Raw genomic sequence first — 17,528 nt, forward strand, 5'->3', positions numbered from 1 at the left:
TATTTTAACATATGACAGAATCGCTCCGTCCTCAGAAAGCAGTGGTCGCCTCAGCGCTTACAGGTGGAACATGAAAATGGATCATGACCGGGAGGAGTTTACTCTGAGTGAACTTGTACGACCGGTGGCATTGTGTTAGAGCCCTGCGCTTTGGATAATGCTCTTCACCCTTATCTGTGCACTTTTCCGCTTCCGCTGAGATCTTACATTCAGCTTAGTTTTCTTTGCTCTGTTGGTCATAGCGTTCCTCACTTGATGCAAACATCGACATGTTTGTCAGGACAGTTTTTCTCCTCCACTTTGTTAAATTTATTCGATGCATGGAAAGTGAGATTTGCTTTCCGATTAGGCTGGATGACGACAGGGATGATTTTAACAACGACTTGGATATCAGTGTTAGAAAGCGTGTCATGAAGATACAGGCTTTCCAGCAAGAATTAGTGATCGATTTACAGCAAGATTCAGATTTCATTGCTCCCTCCATCTCTGTCCAAGACGGGTTTTGGTTCTCCAACACTGATGTCAGCACTGACTTGAGAGGGTGTTTTTACTCTGGATATGTGAACGGTGACAGAGGTTCATATGCTGCTTTAAGCCTCTGCAAGGGTTTGAATGGTGCCTTTGGCTTCCAGGGTTGGGAATATTTCATCCGCCCGGTGCGCAATGACACCCGGAGCGCACAAGACGCGCACGTCGTCCGACGCAGACCCAGCAACGACCTCAAGCAGAACTCCACTTCCAGGTGCGCGGTGGAGAGCGATCTGAGCCCCTTAGATGCGCAATCCCTGCAGAAATACAAGCAGACGACGGACCTCAACAATGTGACCGAAACGATGCTGAAGAAGATGGGCAGAGCGAAAAGGTTCGCGTCTGTCCCCCGGTACGTGGAGACGCTGGTGGCTGCGGACGAGTCCATGCTGAGCTTCCACGGGGATGACCTGAAGCACTACCTCTTGACGCTGATGTCGGTCGCAGCGAGGCTGTACAGGCACCCCAGCATCCTCAACTCCATCAGCATCACCGTGGTGAAGATCGTGATTATATCCGAGGAGGACAAAGGTCCCAAAGTGTCCGGGAACGCAGCCATGACGCTGCGTAACTTCTGCACCTGGCAAAAGAAGATGAACAAACACAACGACAAGCACCCGGACTATTGGGACACAGCTATTCTCTTTACAAGACAGGTAAGATAGCATAGTTCACAATAAGGCGAGAAAAAGTATTTACACCCTATAACCTTCCGCCCCCCCAATATATATACAACCACAGGCTTATATTGTTTTGGAATCTAATATGTTAGACCAAAACAAGTTGTTTATTTGCACATTAAAATGATATAAAGTAAGAAAAACATTATGTGAAACTATTTTTAAAAAATTGTTGAAAATTGTTGTACTATTTATTCATGCCCCGTTAGTCTGTTATCCCTAAATAAAATGCAATGTGGGACCAAGAAACATAGCAGCAAAGTGCTGTGCACACACTGCACATTGCTCTGACCACACAATCACCATGGTAACACTTGGTGGTAGCAGCATGATCCTGTGGAGATGTTTCTTTTAAGCAGGAGCAGAAAAACTCCTCAGAGTTGATGGGAAGATACGCTGACCTAGATTCAGATGAATTCAGAAAGAAAAAAAAAATATGCAAGAGGCTGCAAAAGTCTTTCAGAAAGAGGAGGAGCTTAATCTTCCTGCACTTCAATGATCATAAACAACCAGAACTACAATGAAGAGCCTTCGATATAATCATATTCATGTGTTTATGTGGCCTAATCAAAACCCAGGCCAAAATCCATTTGTGAATCTGTAGCAACACTTGGAAAATTTACGTACACGGACATCCTATGTCTAATTTGACTACGCTCAAGTTATTTTGTGAAGAAGAAAGGACAGACAAGTAAAGACATACACCAAACAGACCTGAAGCTGCAAGATGACAAATGGTGGCTCTGTAAAGTATTGACTCTGGAGGGCTAAAAACAAAAATGCATACCTACGTTTTCAGATTTAAATGAAAACAAAAGAATGTATGCACACAGGCAAATTTCACATGCATGGCAGTTTTCCTGTCAAAATCAACCTCGTCGGTTCTTTGGTCAGCTATGAAACACAATTCCCATCTTTGTGGCAATAGTCACAACCCACCTCCAACACCAATGTAAACCTCATAGAACAAACACTACGTTGGTACAAATTTTAAACCATTTATAACAAGCTTCCTATACTGAGACATCATCTCTAGGACATGAGAGACACTTTGCCACGCTTTCATCTAAAGTAAAGTAGAATCCATCCAAAAGCAGCTCCATCCAGAATAAAAAGCCAAATGCAATATAAGGTGTTGAATTACTTTTGGCCACTTCTGCTGTGAGCTTTGGTATAGTTCTGACTTTTGCCAAACATTGAACGTCAGTGTCCTCAGGGATGCACTTGTTGGAAGCATCTTGTTTCTTTCAGCCCTTCCCATTCTCCTCCAGCTGGGGTTTTTCCAGCCCTGCCCACCATCCTGCCTGCGCCTCATTAAACCGGCCCCTGAAGGGAGGACTGAATCGGTTAGGGAACTGATCAGAGTCGCATCCTTCAGCGTGTTTGCCACATCTGCTTGCTCCGAGTCAGGAACAAGCAACTCTGCACAGCTGCAGACAGTTCACACAGCCTGGTTCTTTACAACACACCATCGCGACTGACATAAACTTCCTCTCGCATTCATTATCTGTGCTGTGTTGATTCTGCACCACATTCCCTTAGTCTCCAGAGCGCGGAACTCGAAAAGGTTGCTCCAGTTCCACACTTAGGTATTTTATAAAATCCGGATTGTTTTGGCTCCGCAGCTGACATTACAAACTACACAGCCAGTTCAGATGACCCTAATAAAGTGCACAGGGCCGGCCCACGATGAGTAATGTGGATACAATTTGCTATATAAAGCAGGAAGGCAGGCGACAAGGGATTCCAGCTCTGTTTCAGTAAGCATGTCTTTCAGTGACCTCATCTGCTTTAATCAAGGACTGTAACAAGCACAAAAAGCAGCATTTACAAGAGACTTCTTGTACAAACCATTAACAGCAACTTAAATGTTCAGAAATGGAAGAAAATTATTACAGCGTGCATGGCCAGGACCTACAGTACACACAAAACCTGCTTAATATGTTCCAGCTCAAACAAAACCTTAGGTTTTGGTCAAAAATAGACCGATATTCTTGTACATTTTGTGTATAGTTATGACCAAAAGAAAGCAATATAAGTTTTCAATTTGGATAACTTTTATACAATCAAATCAATCCAAAGGACAGTTTTAAGAAGTTTCCCAAATATGATCAGGAATTTGTTGTAACTCAACATGTTTTACCATTTAAGGCATGGAAGCAGGACATTTCTAATTCAGTTCCAGCTTCTCTGTCACATTCCAACCACAAACTTGAATGCATTTTATCGGGATTTTATTTTACAGCGCACGAAAAAAAGCAGCAAACATTTGCAAAGGGGAAGGAAAATATTTCTGTTCTTTTTGCACTTTGAGTAACTGAAATTGTTTCCACGGTTCTCTTCATAAATAACTCAAAGCACTGTCAGATTAGATGGAGAACATCTGTGCACGTCAGTTCTTAGCTTAAAAACTGAACTTGGGAAAATTCAGAGGTTTCTAATGGAAAATCCAATATAACTGCATGCATGTAAAACTGACAACAGTAGTTGATATGCTTTTCAGTCATCTTGTGTCTTGTCAGATCTTTCTTCTTTATTCAACATAATTGCTACAATGTCTGAAAGTAGAAAATGCTGAAAAGTACATTGTAAATGCCTTGTTCCAGTAATGGGAGTTAGACTGGTGACCAAATCTCGTGTAAACAAATCATCTTTCTGTCTGTTGGGGCTCATTAACTGACAATTATGCACAACTTGTCTATTTTTCTGGCAAATAATTGGACCTCCTCTGAGTAACAGGAAAGACTGCCCAGAAGGGTGTATCACAGTTTGACATCTGTGTGTCAAACTATTTTATTGTAGTTTTCTTCAAGAATTCCTCTGTATTTCACTTCATCCTTCTTCCCATCACCAAAAAGAGCTTCCCCACAGCATGGCTTTTGTCAGTCAAATCTGAATAACATTCATCCTTTTGCATCTTATGCGGTACCTGGTTTTGTTTTGTCACCTAAAATCCTAACAAATCACATTCATGTTTGAGACATGAATATTTTTTCCAAGATACTGAACAAAATTTGGGAAATTTGCTACTTCCCCTCCCGAGAGACTAAGAACATTTAGAAGTTTAGCTCTAGATACCCTACAATTTAGTTTTTCCACATATCTTCTTTCACACGGGCAACATTTGGAGTCTCTTCTGTCGATCCTGGTCAGTGTTGACTGTAAAGTTTAGTCAGTGTGTTTTTTATCGTTTACCATAACACTTATTTGGTATTAAAATCTCTTCCACTGTGTGCTGTTAACTAACCGACAGAGTAATTTTGGAGGTTTTATGAAGACCAACTTGATGTTGTCCAGAGGCAACTGTGGTTTGGGCTTAAACCCTGCTAATGGCATGATTACCGTTAAAAGAATGTTGCAAAACTACTCGTGTCATTATGCTACACAGTCTGATGACTGTACAAAAGCAGCCAAGAGATTAAATCGAATCATAAATTTGTGGTTTTTCCCCTGGGAGAAATATTGCACCATAGCTAATAGCTTATGGTATTTTATTTTATTGCCTCTTGGAAGGGCTGAGAGAGAAAGCACCCCAACAAAGTCCAAATCTATCTGTCCATCTCCCATCACTTCAGAACAAGAAAGCATTGAAGGGCATTACCTAAAAATGCCAACAGAGCCACATAATCTGCAAAAAACAAAACAGATTATCCCCTCTATGGCAATTATCTCTAGAGATCCACCTAGACAAACAGGACTGAAGACAAGGAATAGCCCTGACGTAATCCAACCCACACATCTGGAGTAATCCCAACCTTTTGTGGAGAATGTGAACACAGCCCCTGCTTTGGTTATACAAGGACCAGTTAGCTTTTTAAAACATTTAAGAGCCCCACAGTCCTGAGAAACAGCCCCACAAAAACACAACCCTTCTCCAAATTCACAAAATTTACACAGACTGGACAATCAAACCTCCTTGATCCTGTCAGCAGCGCCACACGTTTATGCACAAAAAAGGAAGAAACTGAGAACATTAAGAGAGGAATGAACAGCTTTAACATATTTCTAGTTTGAGGTGTTTGTTTCTGAATACAAAAAAAAAAAAGAAGCAAAAATCTACACCAGTGGGGTGAATTAAGTCATAGCAAAAAACTAACTCCCTAATATGGCAATTTCTTCTCTCCTGCTATGTTATTTCTTATTCTTCTACTTAGCTGGCCCAAATTTTCACATGTCAACGATACACATTAGCACATCTGGACTAGATTTTTACTGGCCAACAATCGTGCTTTCTGCGGTTTACTCTTGGAAATATTTGTCATAGCACTCAAGGTCTTCATTTGGCACCGGGTTTTATGTTCGCATTTAGCTCATCCCAGGATTTTCAGGGCTGGACGTGGTCAGACGGTGGCGTATGCTGGCTGCCATAGGGCTTTGGTGTTTGTGAGGAGTGCAGAGGGTTGCAGGCCTCTTTCAGCTCCGGACAGATGGGCAGCTGTTTGTGGCAACCGGTGCTGAAAAAAAAGTCCTGTGATTATGGGGTTCAGGTTTGAAACGGACACGCAGTCAAGTATTGGGTTTTAAAACTTCGGCAATGGAGAAATGGGTCAACTGGAAACAGCTCTGGCATGGAAATATTATAGGTTGGGACAGTTACCTCATAGAAGACGGTGTGCTCTAAACACTGTTTCTCACCAGGAAGATTTAAAGACTGGGTGGTGAAAGGCAATACTGAGCATTACTGGGTCTTTTCCAAGTCTCCAGAGCACAGCTCCTAACACAGAGACCATAAAAAAAGCCTAAATCATCTTTAATATTCCCACTTTTTGAATAACATCATTCTACTTTAAGTGTAATGGCATCATACTCGGTCATGGTATTTCTTTAGGTCTGTCAGTCTCAGTCATGTGGTGTCACTGCAAAGTCAAGAAGTCTGCTTCTGATATGAAATTAAACAGAAATCTCTGAAAAGATACTCACATTTTGATTTAAAACACGTGTTTCCATAATCAGAGGAATAATCTTCAATGAAATTACAGCAGCCCATCTTATAATGGCTGAGGTTATGTTTTGTTCTGGTTTTTGACATTTTATCTTAAGTGATAGAGGTCGGAAGGCCTCCTTGCCATCATCCTAATCTCTCCATAGGGTTCAAGTTAGGACAAAATGTCAATTTTAACTCCAGGCAGAAGAAACATGGTGGCAAAATTAAGGGATTACTGCAGTATGAATAATTTTGATCTTAACTGTACTTGCTGATATAATGTTTTAACTTTGGCTCTTCAGTCCTGTGTGGGGTTCTACGCTTTATATTTGGTTTCTTCCACTTAGCAGCAAATTGTTCAAGGGTTTAAAAAGCTGACAGTAATCCAACATGGCACTGTTTGGACATCGTGGTGGATTGTTGATCCAAGATGATTTTGAAATTCTATCAACTATATTTTTCTGGTATGTAGTGTCCTTTTCATGAGTTTGGCTCAAACATTTTGTTCTAGTTGTTTTCAAACACGGATTGATGATTGGCAACAGCGCCATAAACTGTATCATCTGGTAATCTGTAGCCATGTTTTCATACCAATTTTGCTTCTTCCAATTGAATTTATGCCTTAATGTTCCAAGAAATATTATTTAAAGTGCGACAGGCGCAGCCTTTTTAAAATCCAATGTTTATACCTTAATTACACAGTAACCATCTGGCAAGCCATGCCGATATTCCTTTGGAAGCATATTTCCTACGACGGAGCCAGGCATCGTATTTCTTCCTCATTTCAGCTTTGCTTCTCGTGCTGCATTTTTGGTACAGCATTAGAAGGAAAATAATAATAACTCATGGGGTTCCACTTCTGACATTACTCCTTAGCTCCTGATTGTTTACAACAGGTTTCCAGTGCATCTACGTGGCCGAAAAATCTGCTAATGCAAGCGATTCTCTCGCTTGGCTTGTGTTTGCCCCCCGTGCCCTGCTCAGACGTGTTGCTGTTTTCATGCAGGATCTTTGTGGAGCCTCCACCTGCGACACTCTCGGCATGGCAGACGTTGGCACCATGTGCGACCCGAAGAGGAGCTGCTCTGTCATCGAAGACGACGGCCTGCCCTCAGCCTTCACCACCGCTCACGAGCTCGGTAATACCCGGTTCTGACACGGCTTCGTCCAAAACACACGTGTGTTGTGCAGTCAGATGGTTTTGTCCTCCAAAAATGACTGATATCTGCCATAGTCAATCACAGTTTGTCACATTACAGCCACACGTTTGTTTGGGGTTTTATCTGATAGACCAACACCAGCTGCTGCATAGTTATTAAACATATTAAATAATGCTCTGAAAATGTGGCATGCATTTCCATTCAGTCCCTTTACTCTGATACCCCTAAATCACATGCGCTGTGACTAATTTCCTTTTAATTAGAAAACCAGTCTACCTGTGTATTATTTAATTTTTCATTTGTTAATCCAGCTGTTCTATATAGGTATCAGAGAACATTCGTAAACAAATGCCAAGACAGATTAGAGAGAAAGTTGTAGAAGAAGAAGTTGCTCTGAGTCAATGACATTTTTTCTTTTTTTTTTCTTTACTTTTTAACCTATGAGCAAAAATAACACTGCAAATCACACTAAAGACATCATCCCCAGTGGGAGACATGGTGGTGTCAGCATCATGTTGTGTGGATTTTTCTCAGCAGCTGGGAATATGAAGCTAATGAGAGTGGATGGGAAGATAGATGGATCTTCAGGGCAGTACTGGAAGAAAACCAGTTAGAAGCTGAAGTTTCTATTCACCTCCCAGCAGAGCAGCAATCCTAAACTTTCCACCTCACAATTATGCATTGCTTTGTGCTGCTTTATGTCAAAAAACTCTAATTAAACACACTGACATTTGCGGTTGTAACATGACAAAATGCAAAGACCTCCAATTGACCTGAATGCTCTTGCAAGGCACTTTATGTATAACGGATATCTGACATGTGTTCAACAGGCCATGTGTTCAACATGCCACATGACAACGTGAAGGCCTGTGAAGACGTGTTTGGAAAGCTGCAGGAAAACCACATGATGTCCCCTACGCTCATCCAGATCAACCGCACCAGTCCCTGGTCTCCTTGCAGCGCTGCCATCATCACCGAGTTTCTGGACAGCGGACATGGTGAGGATCTCGATCATATTTATAATATCTTGAAGTGTTAATGTGTTTGAATTGAACCTCATTAAGATTTGACCTTTAGGTATGCAAGTGAAAATAAAAGGTCTTGACTTTTTCTTATGCTTTTCCTCAAGATAACAGGAGTTTTTACTAAACAAACATCAGACCCTGGGTTTCTAGTCTTGCGTCAGCCAAACCTTTTCTATTACTGAGCTCAGAGGAAAATTGCAAAAAAAAAAAAAAAAAAAGCAATTCATACATTTGGGATGCAGATTGTTTGCCAACCAGGCCAGACCACAGGACCCAGCCTTAGAGCAACGCAAAACTTTTATTTTAAAACTGCACCCACATGTGTCCCAAATTACAGGGTTTGGCTTTGCGAGAGCCACCGCTGTGGTTTGGAGACGAGATGGCTCTGCCCAACGCTTCCCATGCAGGTTCACTACAAATAGGCAAACATCTTTTGTTTTTCCTATTAACCTCCATTTTCAAAACGAAAATACTACAATATAAATTTGTGAGAAAGACTAACAATTGTTCTTAACACAACTAAAAATGGTGTCTTTTATTTCAGGGCATTGTTACAATCTGTTCTCTTGACACTAACTTTTAAAAGCTGTTGCCACAAATGGATGGATGTTTCCAGAATAATGCTACCTGCTCATCTCGCTACACAGATACTGTTTTCTTTGCTCTTCAGAGGGAGAATAGGAAGGAAGAGGAGCGGTTCAGTTTATTGGGTGTAGAGCGAGTGTATATATAGCAGTTAGCCATCAGCTAATTTGTCTGGCTTCTCTGCCAAATTTGCTGTGAAATGGAATGAAACAAATATACGGCCAGCTGCTGCTTATCCATTTAGCTTTATAGTAGGAATGCAACAGCAGTTCAGACTCAGTCACTGGTTTTTTCCCCCCTCTGCACAAAACTGCTTTTGGATGCAAAGATTACCCACAAGGAGAAGTTGTGGACGATTCTAAGGAATCAAAACCACCTTCTTAAAGTACCCCATTACTTGGAAAGTTCTCGCGTGTCATCTGTATCTAGTGGTGACAGTGCTTTGATCTTTGCATAATTTACAAGCTGCCTTTAATTTCAAACCCGTATCACAAAAAAGTCTTAACCACGTTTGGTCAAAATGTTTCTGCATGTTGAGCAACAAGGGTGGGCTGGTGGGTTTTTAGGGGAACTTATGGATGTGCTGGAGCCAGGATGGCTGTAGAGTGCCATTCCCCCCCCCCCAACAAAGCAAAAAAAAAAAAAAAAACCCTCCCAAAAAAACTAAGCAATTATTACAGGGATAATAAGTGTGGATCGTATCGTTTTCTATATTTTCTTTTCTTAAAAATGTACTGACATCTGCAAAGTTTTGTAGCAGAAGGTTCAGAAACCATTGATATTTGGCAGGAATTGAAAATTAAAGACACAAAATACTTTCACTACATCGGCAGGAGTTGATATTATAACAATAAAGTTTACCAGAGTTCAAAAGTAGATATTGAGCATGGCTAAAGCAGTGCTAGGCTCAAAATAAAACATTTTAGTGTGCATTTTATATGACCGTCATTACTCTTTCGTCTCAGTCAGTCACATCTCGATCTTAAATTTGGATGTTAATGGGAACACGGTGAGGACAAAGGAAAGAAAGATGTGGAAAGATAACGAGCACAATGATTTCACTGTTTTGTTTAGTAGAGAAGGAGTGAGCATGTTTTAAGTTGACCTCTATTTGACTGATTTTGGAATGTGCTTTTAGGACTCATTTCTTTCATTTTTTCTACGAAAAGTCTGTTTGTGTGTGAACCGGAGAGAAAGCAAATCTTTTAGGCAAAAAATCTGCCAGTGATGAACATCGCTGAAAAAAAAAAAGATTGTTTCAGTTAAATATAACAAGATCTGTACAATAAGACCTCATGACTAAAACATACTGCTTTGTGATAACAGCTGAGGAAACTTTAGTTCCATTATCTGTGAAAACAGCTTTAATTCATCTACTTGTTTTTTTAATTGGCCACACCAAAACCATTTTTATTATTTAGAGACAAAAGACAATGGCAATCCAAAGCACGCAAAGTTATTTAATTGGGATCCAATAGTGATTTCACTCTTTCATACTGTGTTATTGTGACCTAACATAGCAAAGGTGGCACAAACATGATACTCACTCTGCCATATTTTATGATGAAGATAAAGTTCTGACCTTAACATGGAGTTTTTCAAAAAGTGATCTTGTTTGCCTAGCAAAACTAGTAAAATGTTGTCCTACGTCATAAGATGTTTCTAAAATTGTCTCACTCACTTACTCTTACTAACTACCAAAGCTTCTGTCTTGTAGGGGATTGTTTGCTCGACCAGCCTCAGAAAACATTAGCTCTTCCAGATGTGCTGCCCGGTTCCTCCTACGACCTCGACCGTCAGTGTGAGCTCGCCTTCGGGGAAGGCTCCAAGCCGTGCCCTTTCCTGCAGCCGCCATGCAGCCGGCTGTGGTGCACAGGAAAGTCCAGCGGCCATCTGGTGTGCATGACTCGGCATTTCCCCTGGGCAGACGGGACCCGCTGTGGCGACGGGCAGGTCTGCGATCGAGGCGTCTGCTCTGACAGACAGCTACAAACTGTGAAGGTGCGACTGAAGGGAGGATTCACCAACTCTCATCAGTAGACAACAGGGTGTGATTAATGGATATTATTCTTTCAGCTGGATGGTCGTTGGGGTAAGTGGGGTCCATTCGGTTCCTGTTCCCGCACATGTGGAAGCGGGGTCCAGCTGTCTAAACGGGAATGTAACAACCCCGCCCCTTCAAATGGGGGAAAATACTGCCAAGGAGTGCGGGTCAAATATCGCTCCTGCAGCCTCAACCGCTGCCCTGAGACAGGTGGGAGTCACTCAAAGAAAATTTTTAACAACGAAAGTCTGAACTGAAAACCCAGTCCAATGTTAGTCATGCCCAACAGCAGCTTCATCTCTGCCTTTCTGTCCTTGTCCATCTCTTTGTGTAGATAAGACTTACCGAGAAGAGCAGTGTGAGACCTCTGGTCAGACTTTCAGCAGTAACCGTGTTGCCCAGTCTGTGGTGTGGGTGCCAAAATACTCTGGAGTTTCACCAAAGGACAGATGCAAACTCATCTGCAGGGCGAACGGGACTGGCTACTTCTACGTACTGTCTCCCAAGGTAAGCAGATACTGGACTTACTCTTGTACTTTATTTTATTACTTTATTTTTTTAGATTAGATTTCCTGTTGAACACAATTTAGAACAAACTGTTGACAAAGTAGCTCATGGGACAAATAATACCTCAGGTTTTAATTTAAGGGTCAGGATAAGTGTCTTTCAAAACCATTTAAACTCTGAACTTTCTCTCATTTTGTCACATTAGCAGCATGTTTCACAATGGTGAGCACAGTGATGTGCAATGTTGAACCACTTAGTTTCCACATGGCTTTCCCTTCAACTCTTACATAAAACTAGATTTATGGGATAATATTTGTCCTATTAACAGATTCTCCAACCTGAGCTGTGAATTTCTGCAGCTCCTCCAGAGTTACCATGGGCCACTTGGTTGCTTCTCTGATTTTCTCAGCTGGATTTTTGTCTGTGAATACATCACCACTGCCTTCCACTTCGCTACCTTTTATTGCCCTATCACATAAAATACAGTGTATAATTTTCAAGAAATCAGTTTTGACTTTGATAAAGTTTTATTTACAAAGTGTACAATTTTCTTTTGACCCAAAAAAAATATATATAATTGATGATCATGACTGACTTGTAAAAGCAGCAAAGAGGGTAAAACATCCAAAAAGTTTTTATATGCACTGTACCGATAAGACACATAGAAACTTCTGGTTGCTGTGTCACAAAACGTGAAAAAACATGTAAGGGATGTGAAGATTTCTGCATAACACATCCATCTTAACGTTGAGAGAAGGAAGGCAATGGAGGGACAACTGCAGGGCGTCCGGTGAGCAGCAGCAGCAGCAGCAGCAGTGAGTTCACTCCTCTCTCCAGCTCTCAGTCCTTGAAGGAGTAAAGCTCTGAGTTACCACTGGATATTTTACCCACAGAGACATGGGATTAATGAAAATATACTCTCCCCCCCCCCCGACAGCTAATCCTACAGCATAAATTGGTGTGTTGGAGTCAGTTCAAAAAGTATTAAGAGTTCACAGAAGAAAGAAAAATAAAATTGGGATAGAAATGTACATCATCCTGACAGACTTTCTTTTGTGAGTGTTTCCACTTTGGAGTCCAAAACAGATTCATTACATCAGCAGATGCTAAGCAGTAACTCCTCCTACTACAGTTTTGTCAAGGTCTCCCTCAGTGGGTGAGAGTGGAAAAGAGGCTGCAAATGCAGAATTATAAGCTGGGATTTTCTGCAATAAAGCTATGACTCATAATTTTGTCACAGCAATTGCACTTTATAACTTACAGAGTTATTACAAACTACGATAATTACTAAGGCGGAGAGAAAAGAAGAGGCAGCTCTGACCACTCGCTAGTTGTTCTTCATAGTGTTCACTCTTTAAAACTGGATTATAATCACTTAAGATTCACAGACATTTATATTAAATAAAGCCTTGTGTCAAAGGAGCTTAAATCTTCCATACAGACGAGCAGCGTAATACATGAATAATTATGTAAATAAGTTCATAACTGAAATGATGTAAACTTTCACTGGAACTAACCAGATAAGCATTTGATTGGCAAATGATTAAACAAATTTGTCAGTGACCCACCAGACCGCTTGTTGTTTTTACTTGTAAATACATATCAGTGGTTTAAAATGTGTTGCAGCTAATGCTAGTAGAGAGATGTAAACTTGTACTTACAAAGCTGAAAAAAATTCCACTTATTTAAAAAGTTGGTGATCTTCCTATGCAAAACTCAATTGAAAGGTTCCTGCTAGATAAAAAAGTACAACTTATGGACTGGGGACTTTCTCTGGTTACATAAGACATCGTTAATTTATCTGTACACTGGTAAGTGCTGTGGAAACACAGGGGTTAATAATCTACCTTGGGAATGGTTGAAGTAGTGGAAACGTGTCTTAAGGCAGGACAACAGTGTACTATACTATTATCTTTTAATAGAATAGCTTTTCTTGCTCTTATTGACGTAAGAGTTGTACTTAACGTAGCTTATTAAGTATAGAAAGTTGACCTTGATTTCTGTTTGTATAATGCAGGTTGTTGATGGGACTCCATGCTCGCCAGACTCCACAGGCGTTTGTGTCCAAGGAAAGTGCATCAAAGCTGGATGTGACAGAGTAATTGGCTCCACAAAGAAGTTTGATAAGTGTGGAATCTGCGGAGGCGACAACAAGAGCTGCAAGAAGGTGTCGGGACTCTTCACCAAGCCTGTGTGAGTAAAACCAGTGACGTCCCTCCAAGGGATTCTGGTGCCTGCCTTTTTTCCCCACTCTCACTTCAGCAGAACTTCATTAGCTTCACCCTTGACAAAAGCACTCATTGACTATAAATGTTTTGGCATGCAGGCACGGCTACAACTTCGTTGTCATGTTGCCAGTGGGTGCTGCCAATGTGGACATCCGTCAGCGAGGCTACAAGGGAATGATGGGTGATGACAACTACTTGGCAGTGAAGAACAGCAAGGGGCATTACCTTCTCAATGGGAATTATATTGTGTCCGCTGGCGAGAGAGACATCATTGTAAACAACAGCCTGTTGCGCTACAGCGGCACCACCGGCCTCTCCGAGACCCTGCATGCCGTGAATCCCCTAGGAGAGGCCTTGACCGTGGAAGTGCTGTGTGCAGGCAAGATAACGCCTCCCCGCATACGCTACTCCTTTTACCTTCACCGTCAGACCAAGGAAGACAAAATGCTGAAGAAGGGGGAGCGTGCAAATTCAGAGAACAGCGTCCTGACAAAAGACGAAATGAAGAAGGACGAGGAAGACAATCTTAAAAGCTCTTACAGCAAGATGAATGCGCCTGTCGGGAAATGGATATCTGCACCCTGGGAAGAGTGCTCGGTGTCCTGCGGTCGTGGTTTCCAGAGGAGAATGGTGCAGTGTCTAAAATCAGATGGCAAGCCAGGGCTGGACTGTGATTCTTCACAAAGACCCTCTGCCACCAGGGTTTGTGGAGACCCTTGTGCTGACTGGCATATTGGGCAGTGGTCTCCCTGCTCCAGAACCTGTGGGAAGGGCTTCAAAAGACGACCTCTCCACTGCAAAGACCAGACTGGGCTTCTGCTCCCCAGGGATCTTTGCAAGGGCTTACGTAAACCTCAGGAGCTGGACTTCTGTAACCTAAGCTCTTGTCAGTAACGTGAAACTATATATTAAAAAAATAAAATTGATAATAAATAAAATTCTGTGTTTCAAAGGAACCAAAACGAACCCACTAGCTAGTATTACACCATATCTAGTGGTTTCAGCTGTTGCATCCTGCATTGTTGGACTGCCAGAGGATATTAATGGAGAGTGCTCAGAAGAAAAACAAGAACATGAAAGAGCAGCAGCCAAGGAATGAGTTCTGGCAGATCAGTTTCAGTGACATCAGTTTGGCTTTCAAAATAAATCACCTCGCTGTAGCTTGATGAAAGCTATGCAATTTGAAAGTCAAATAAAACATAGATTCCCTGCACTGCTAGTTGATACAGAATGCCCATCTTTAAGCAATCAGCCTATTTTACCAGTGAGTCTGCAATTCATTTTATGTCACAATAGTTTAATTGCACAGACGTCAGAGTTTTAGCTATACCTAAAACTATTGGTGAAGTCAGCTGGGTGTCAAAAAATATGCAAAATTATCTGAACCGACAGCTGGCAAACTTTTGATATTTCCTGACAGTGTCTTCATTCAATCACAAAAACATCATGGAATTCACAGAGTTATACGGATACTGCTGTAGCAACAGTTATTTATTAGCAATATAGTAATTATGTTTCCAGCTCAACAGAATCAGAAAAGGTTAATGACTGTCAACGGCATTGATAGGACACTTAATTTTTTCCAGCAATTTAAAGGCAAATCTTCATTATGTGGTTAATTATGTTCCAATAATCTAAAATATTGGTTTGAGATCAGTGCTCTGTTATTGCTCAATACACCTTTAAAGCTAATATACTTCCATATCAAGTCTGTATTCTTCATACATGATTTTTCAAAATTTGATGTCTTCAATAAGAGATGCTGGTGACTGGAATTGACTAATTTTGAGCTCAACAGCTCAAAATTTTTGATTGACCAGTCAGAAACTGAAAAAATGTGTATTTTTCTCCAACCAGCACCATGATATGCTCTGTAATGGTGTTAATGAGTGAAGGAGAATTAGGGTTCAGTATTACTGAGGTGTTTAAAATTTTGTCACAGAGAGACAAACCTAAGATGTTTGCAGTTTATTTAGGATGTGAAAGAGCAAAATTTAAAATGGGTAACAGTAAGGCCCAACCGCATACACCAGAGTATTACATTTATCCTATATATATTATATTTAACTGATAGAACATTTGAAAATGTTGGCAATCTTCTGGAAATCATTTGGTCAAGCTAAAGATCTAAATTCTCTTGAATATGCACAATGAGACTGATGAGTCGGTTATTAATGCTAACCATGCATAAAATGCTAAACTGTGTAGTCATTTTGTCTTTGTTTTAAATAGTAAAACTTGTTTTACGATGACTGCCCTTTTAGTGATGTGGTCCAGTAATGGGAATGTTTAATAAAAGTCAGGGTTGAGTTGTAAAAATATCTTTGCTCTTATTCTTCTAGTTTTTAAAGAGAAATTGGTTAAAAATCCTTAACAGTATTTCATATCTCAGAAATCTCAAAACAAATTTTTAATTGCATCTCCTCAGCTGATTTTTCTATTTGTGCATAGTTGTAACACTAGCTAAAATGTTATTAAATACTGAAGAAACCTTTGGGTCATTTCACGTCTCCACCGAATTTTAAGCTCTTTTTCTGTACTGATTGTGTTTGTCAGATATCATTTTAGAAAGTTTGATCGTTAGAGCAACTTTTGAAAACACATCTTCCTGACACAAATTAATAAATAAAAATCAAGCCTCTCAATTTCCCTGACACAATACAAACTGGTAAACATTCACTCATGTATGAAAAATATGGACTTCTTGTGCAGAGCCATTAATCTGCGACCTTCGTTTGACCTCCGCCATTTGTCTTCACTGTTCAATGTCATCACATCCGAAAGCCTGTTATGTCAAGCCTGTCTGGAACAGAAACCGCAAATAATTTAAGGTCAATAAAATAATAAAACACAGAGGGAATGTTGTTATCCTTGTATATCGTTATTCCTGGCCCCAGAGTCTGAGCTAACTTGTTTTTCCTGAATGCTAGATGTAATCCTGCCATTTGTTATAAACTTCTTTTTTTAAGAGGCCAGATTAAACAACCCTATAATATAAGATCCATCTTGCAACCAACTACAAGATGGGTGTTATATTAGTGTTAGTCGTTTATATTTTTCTATGTTCTTAATCAGCTTTTGCACTTTGTACAGCAAAAGAAAACAATGACTTACATGAGCTGTACTGTATACTATGTATACATTTTCTCAGCTCTGTGCAAAAAGATTTTTTTCACATGTATTTGTAATTGTCTTTGACTTCTGCATATTTATTCCAAAATAAAGCAATTAATTGAAAGATCTGGTATTTTAATTTTTCTGTCTTTTACTGATGTAAAAGGTGCAACATGCATTTTCTGGTTGTAAAAACCCTGGCAGACACTTTAGAGCAGTGGCTACTAAACTCAGATTTGGAGGCTGTCAGAATCAGGTAGTGATTAAATTTACATCTGAAAACAAAATTTATTTAAACTTGATTCCTTATGCAACATTTTAGCAAAAAAAAAAAAAAAGCACCAGAAGGAAGTATCAGAAACCACAGAGACCATAGACCTGTGTGTTGGAAGCTTTATGCTGTAAATTGTTGCAAGTCTCTTCTATATCAGTCTGTGGTAAATCCCTTCTGTTCCAAGATATTTTCTAAAAGCAAGCCATTTTATCAAAACAAAATAAAAATGTCAAATGCCTAGGAAGTAGTTTTTAAAAAAAAATATGTGCATTAAAATTTAAATTGAACTCTGGTCTGCCTGAAAAGTCTTGGTTCGGTTGAAGGAAATCCCGATGCTGTTCCAATGCACACGTGAATATCAAGAACATGTGAGACTGCTTCAAAAGCAGGAAGTGGACTGCAGCTCAGGGCATTCTAGGTAAATATAACCAAAACAAACACACGAGTCTAGCACTGGCA

The 17,528-nt window shown here is 40.4% G+C and overlaps 1 protein-coding gene across 1 annotated transcript; it reads left to right on the forward strand.

Annotated features, from left to right (window-relative positions):
- The first annotated feature begins 34 nt into the window (after positions 1-34).
- Positions 35-16,919, forward strand: adamts15a (ADAM metallopeptidase with thrombospondin type 1 motif, 15a). Its single transcript, XM_008427675.3, has 8 exons — positions 35-1,184; positions 7,139-7,271; positions 8,123-8,290; positions 10,620-10,903; positions 10,979-11,156; positions 11,281-11,453; positions 13,471-13,646; positions 13,780-16,919. Exons 1-8 carry the CDS (start codon positions 270-272, stop codon positions 14,573-14,575), a joined length of 2,823 nt encoding a protein of 940 aa, XP_008425897.1. The 5' UTR covers positions 35-269; the 3' UTR covers positions 14,576-16,919.
- The last annotated feature ends 609 nt before the right edge of the window (positions 16,920-17,528 follow it).

The sequence above is a fragment of the Poecilia reticulata genome, chromosome 14 (assembly GCF_904066995.2).
Source record: "Poecilia reticulata chromosome 14, P_reticulata-male-v2, whole genome shotgun sequence".
Classification (NCBI taxonomy): domain Eukaryota; kingdom Metazoa; phylum Chordata; class Actinopteri; order Cyprinodontiformes; family Poeciliidae; genus Poecilia; species Poecilia reticulata.

What these genes read in the sequence shown, in the direction of transcription:
- adamts15a (XM_008427675.3), top strand. Translation starts at nt 270, where the DNA reads ATGTTTGTCAGGACAGTTTTTCTCCTCCACTTTGTTAAATTTATTCGA. An exon ending in CTATTCTCTTTACAAGACAG is followed by an intron (nt 1,185 to 7,138) that starts GTAAGATAGCAT and finishes GTTTTCATGCAG; the next exon opens with GATCTTTGTGGAGCCTCCAC. An exon ending in GGACTCTTCACCAAGCCTGT is followed by an intron (nt 13,647 to 13,779) that starts GTGAGTAAAACC and finishes TTTGGCATGCAG; the next exon opens with GCACGGCTACAACTTCGTTG.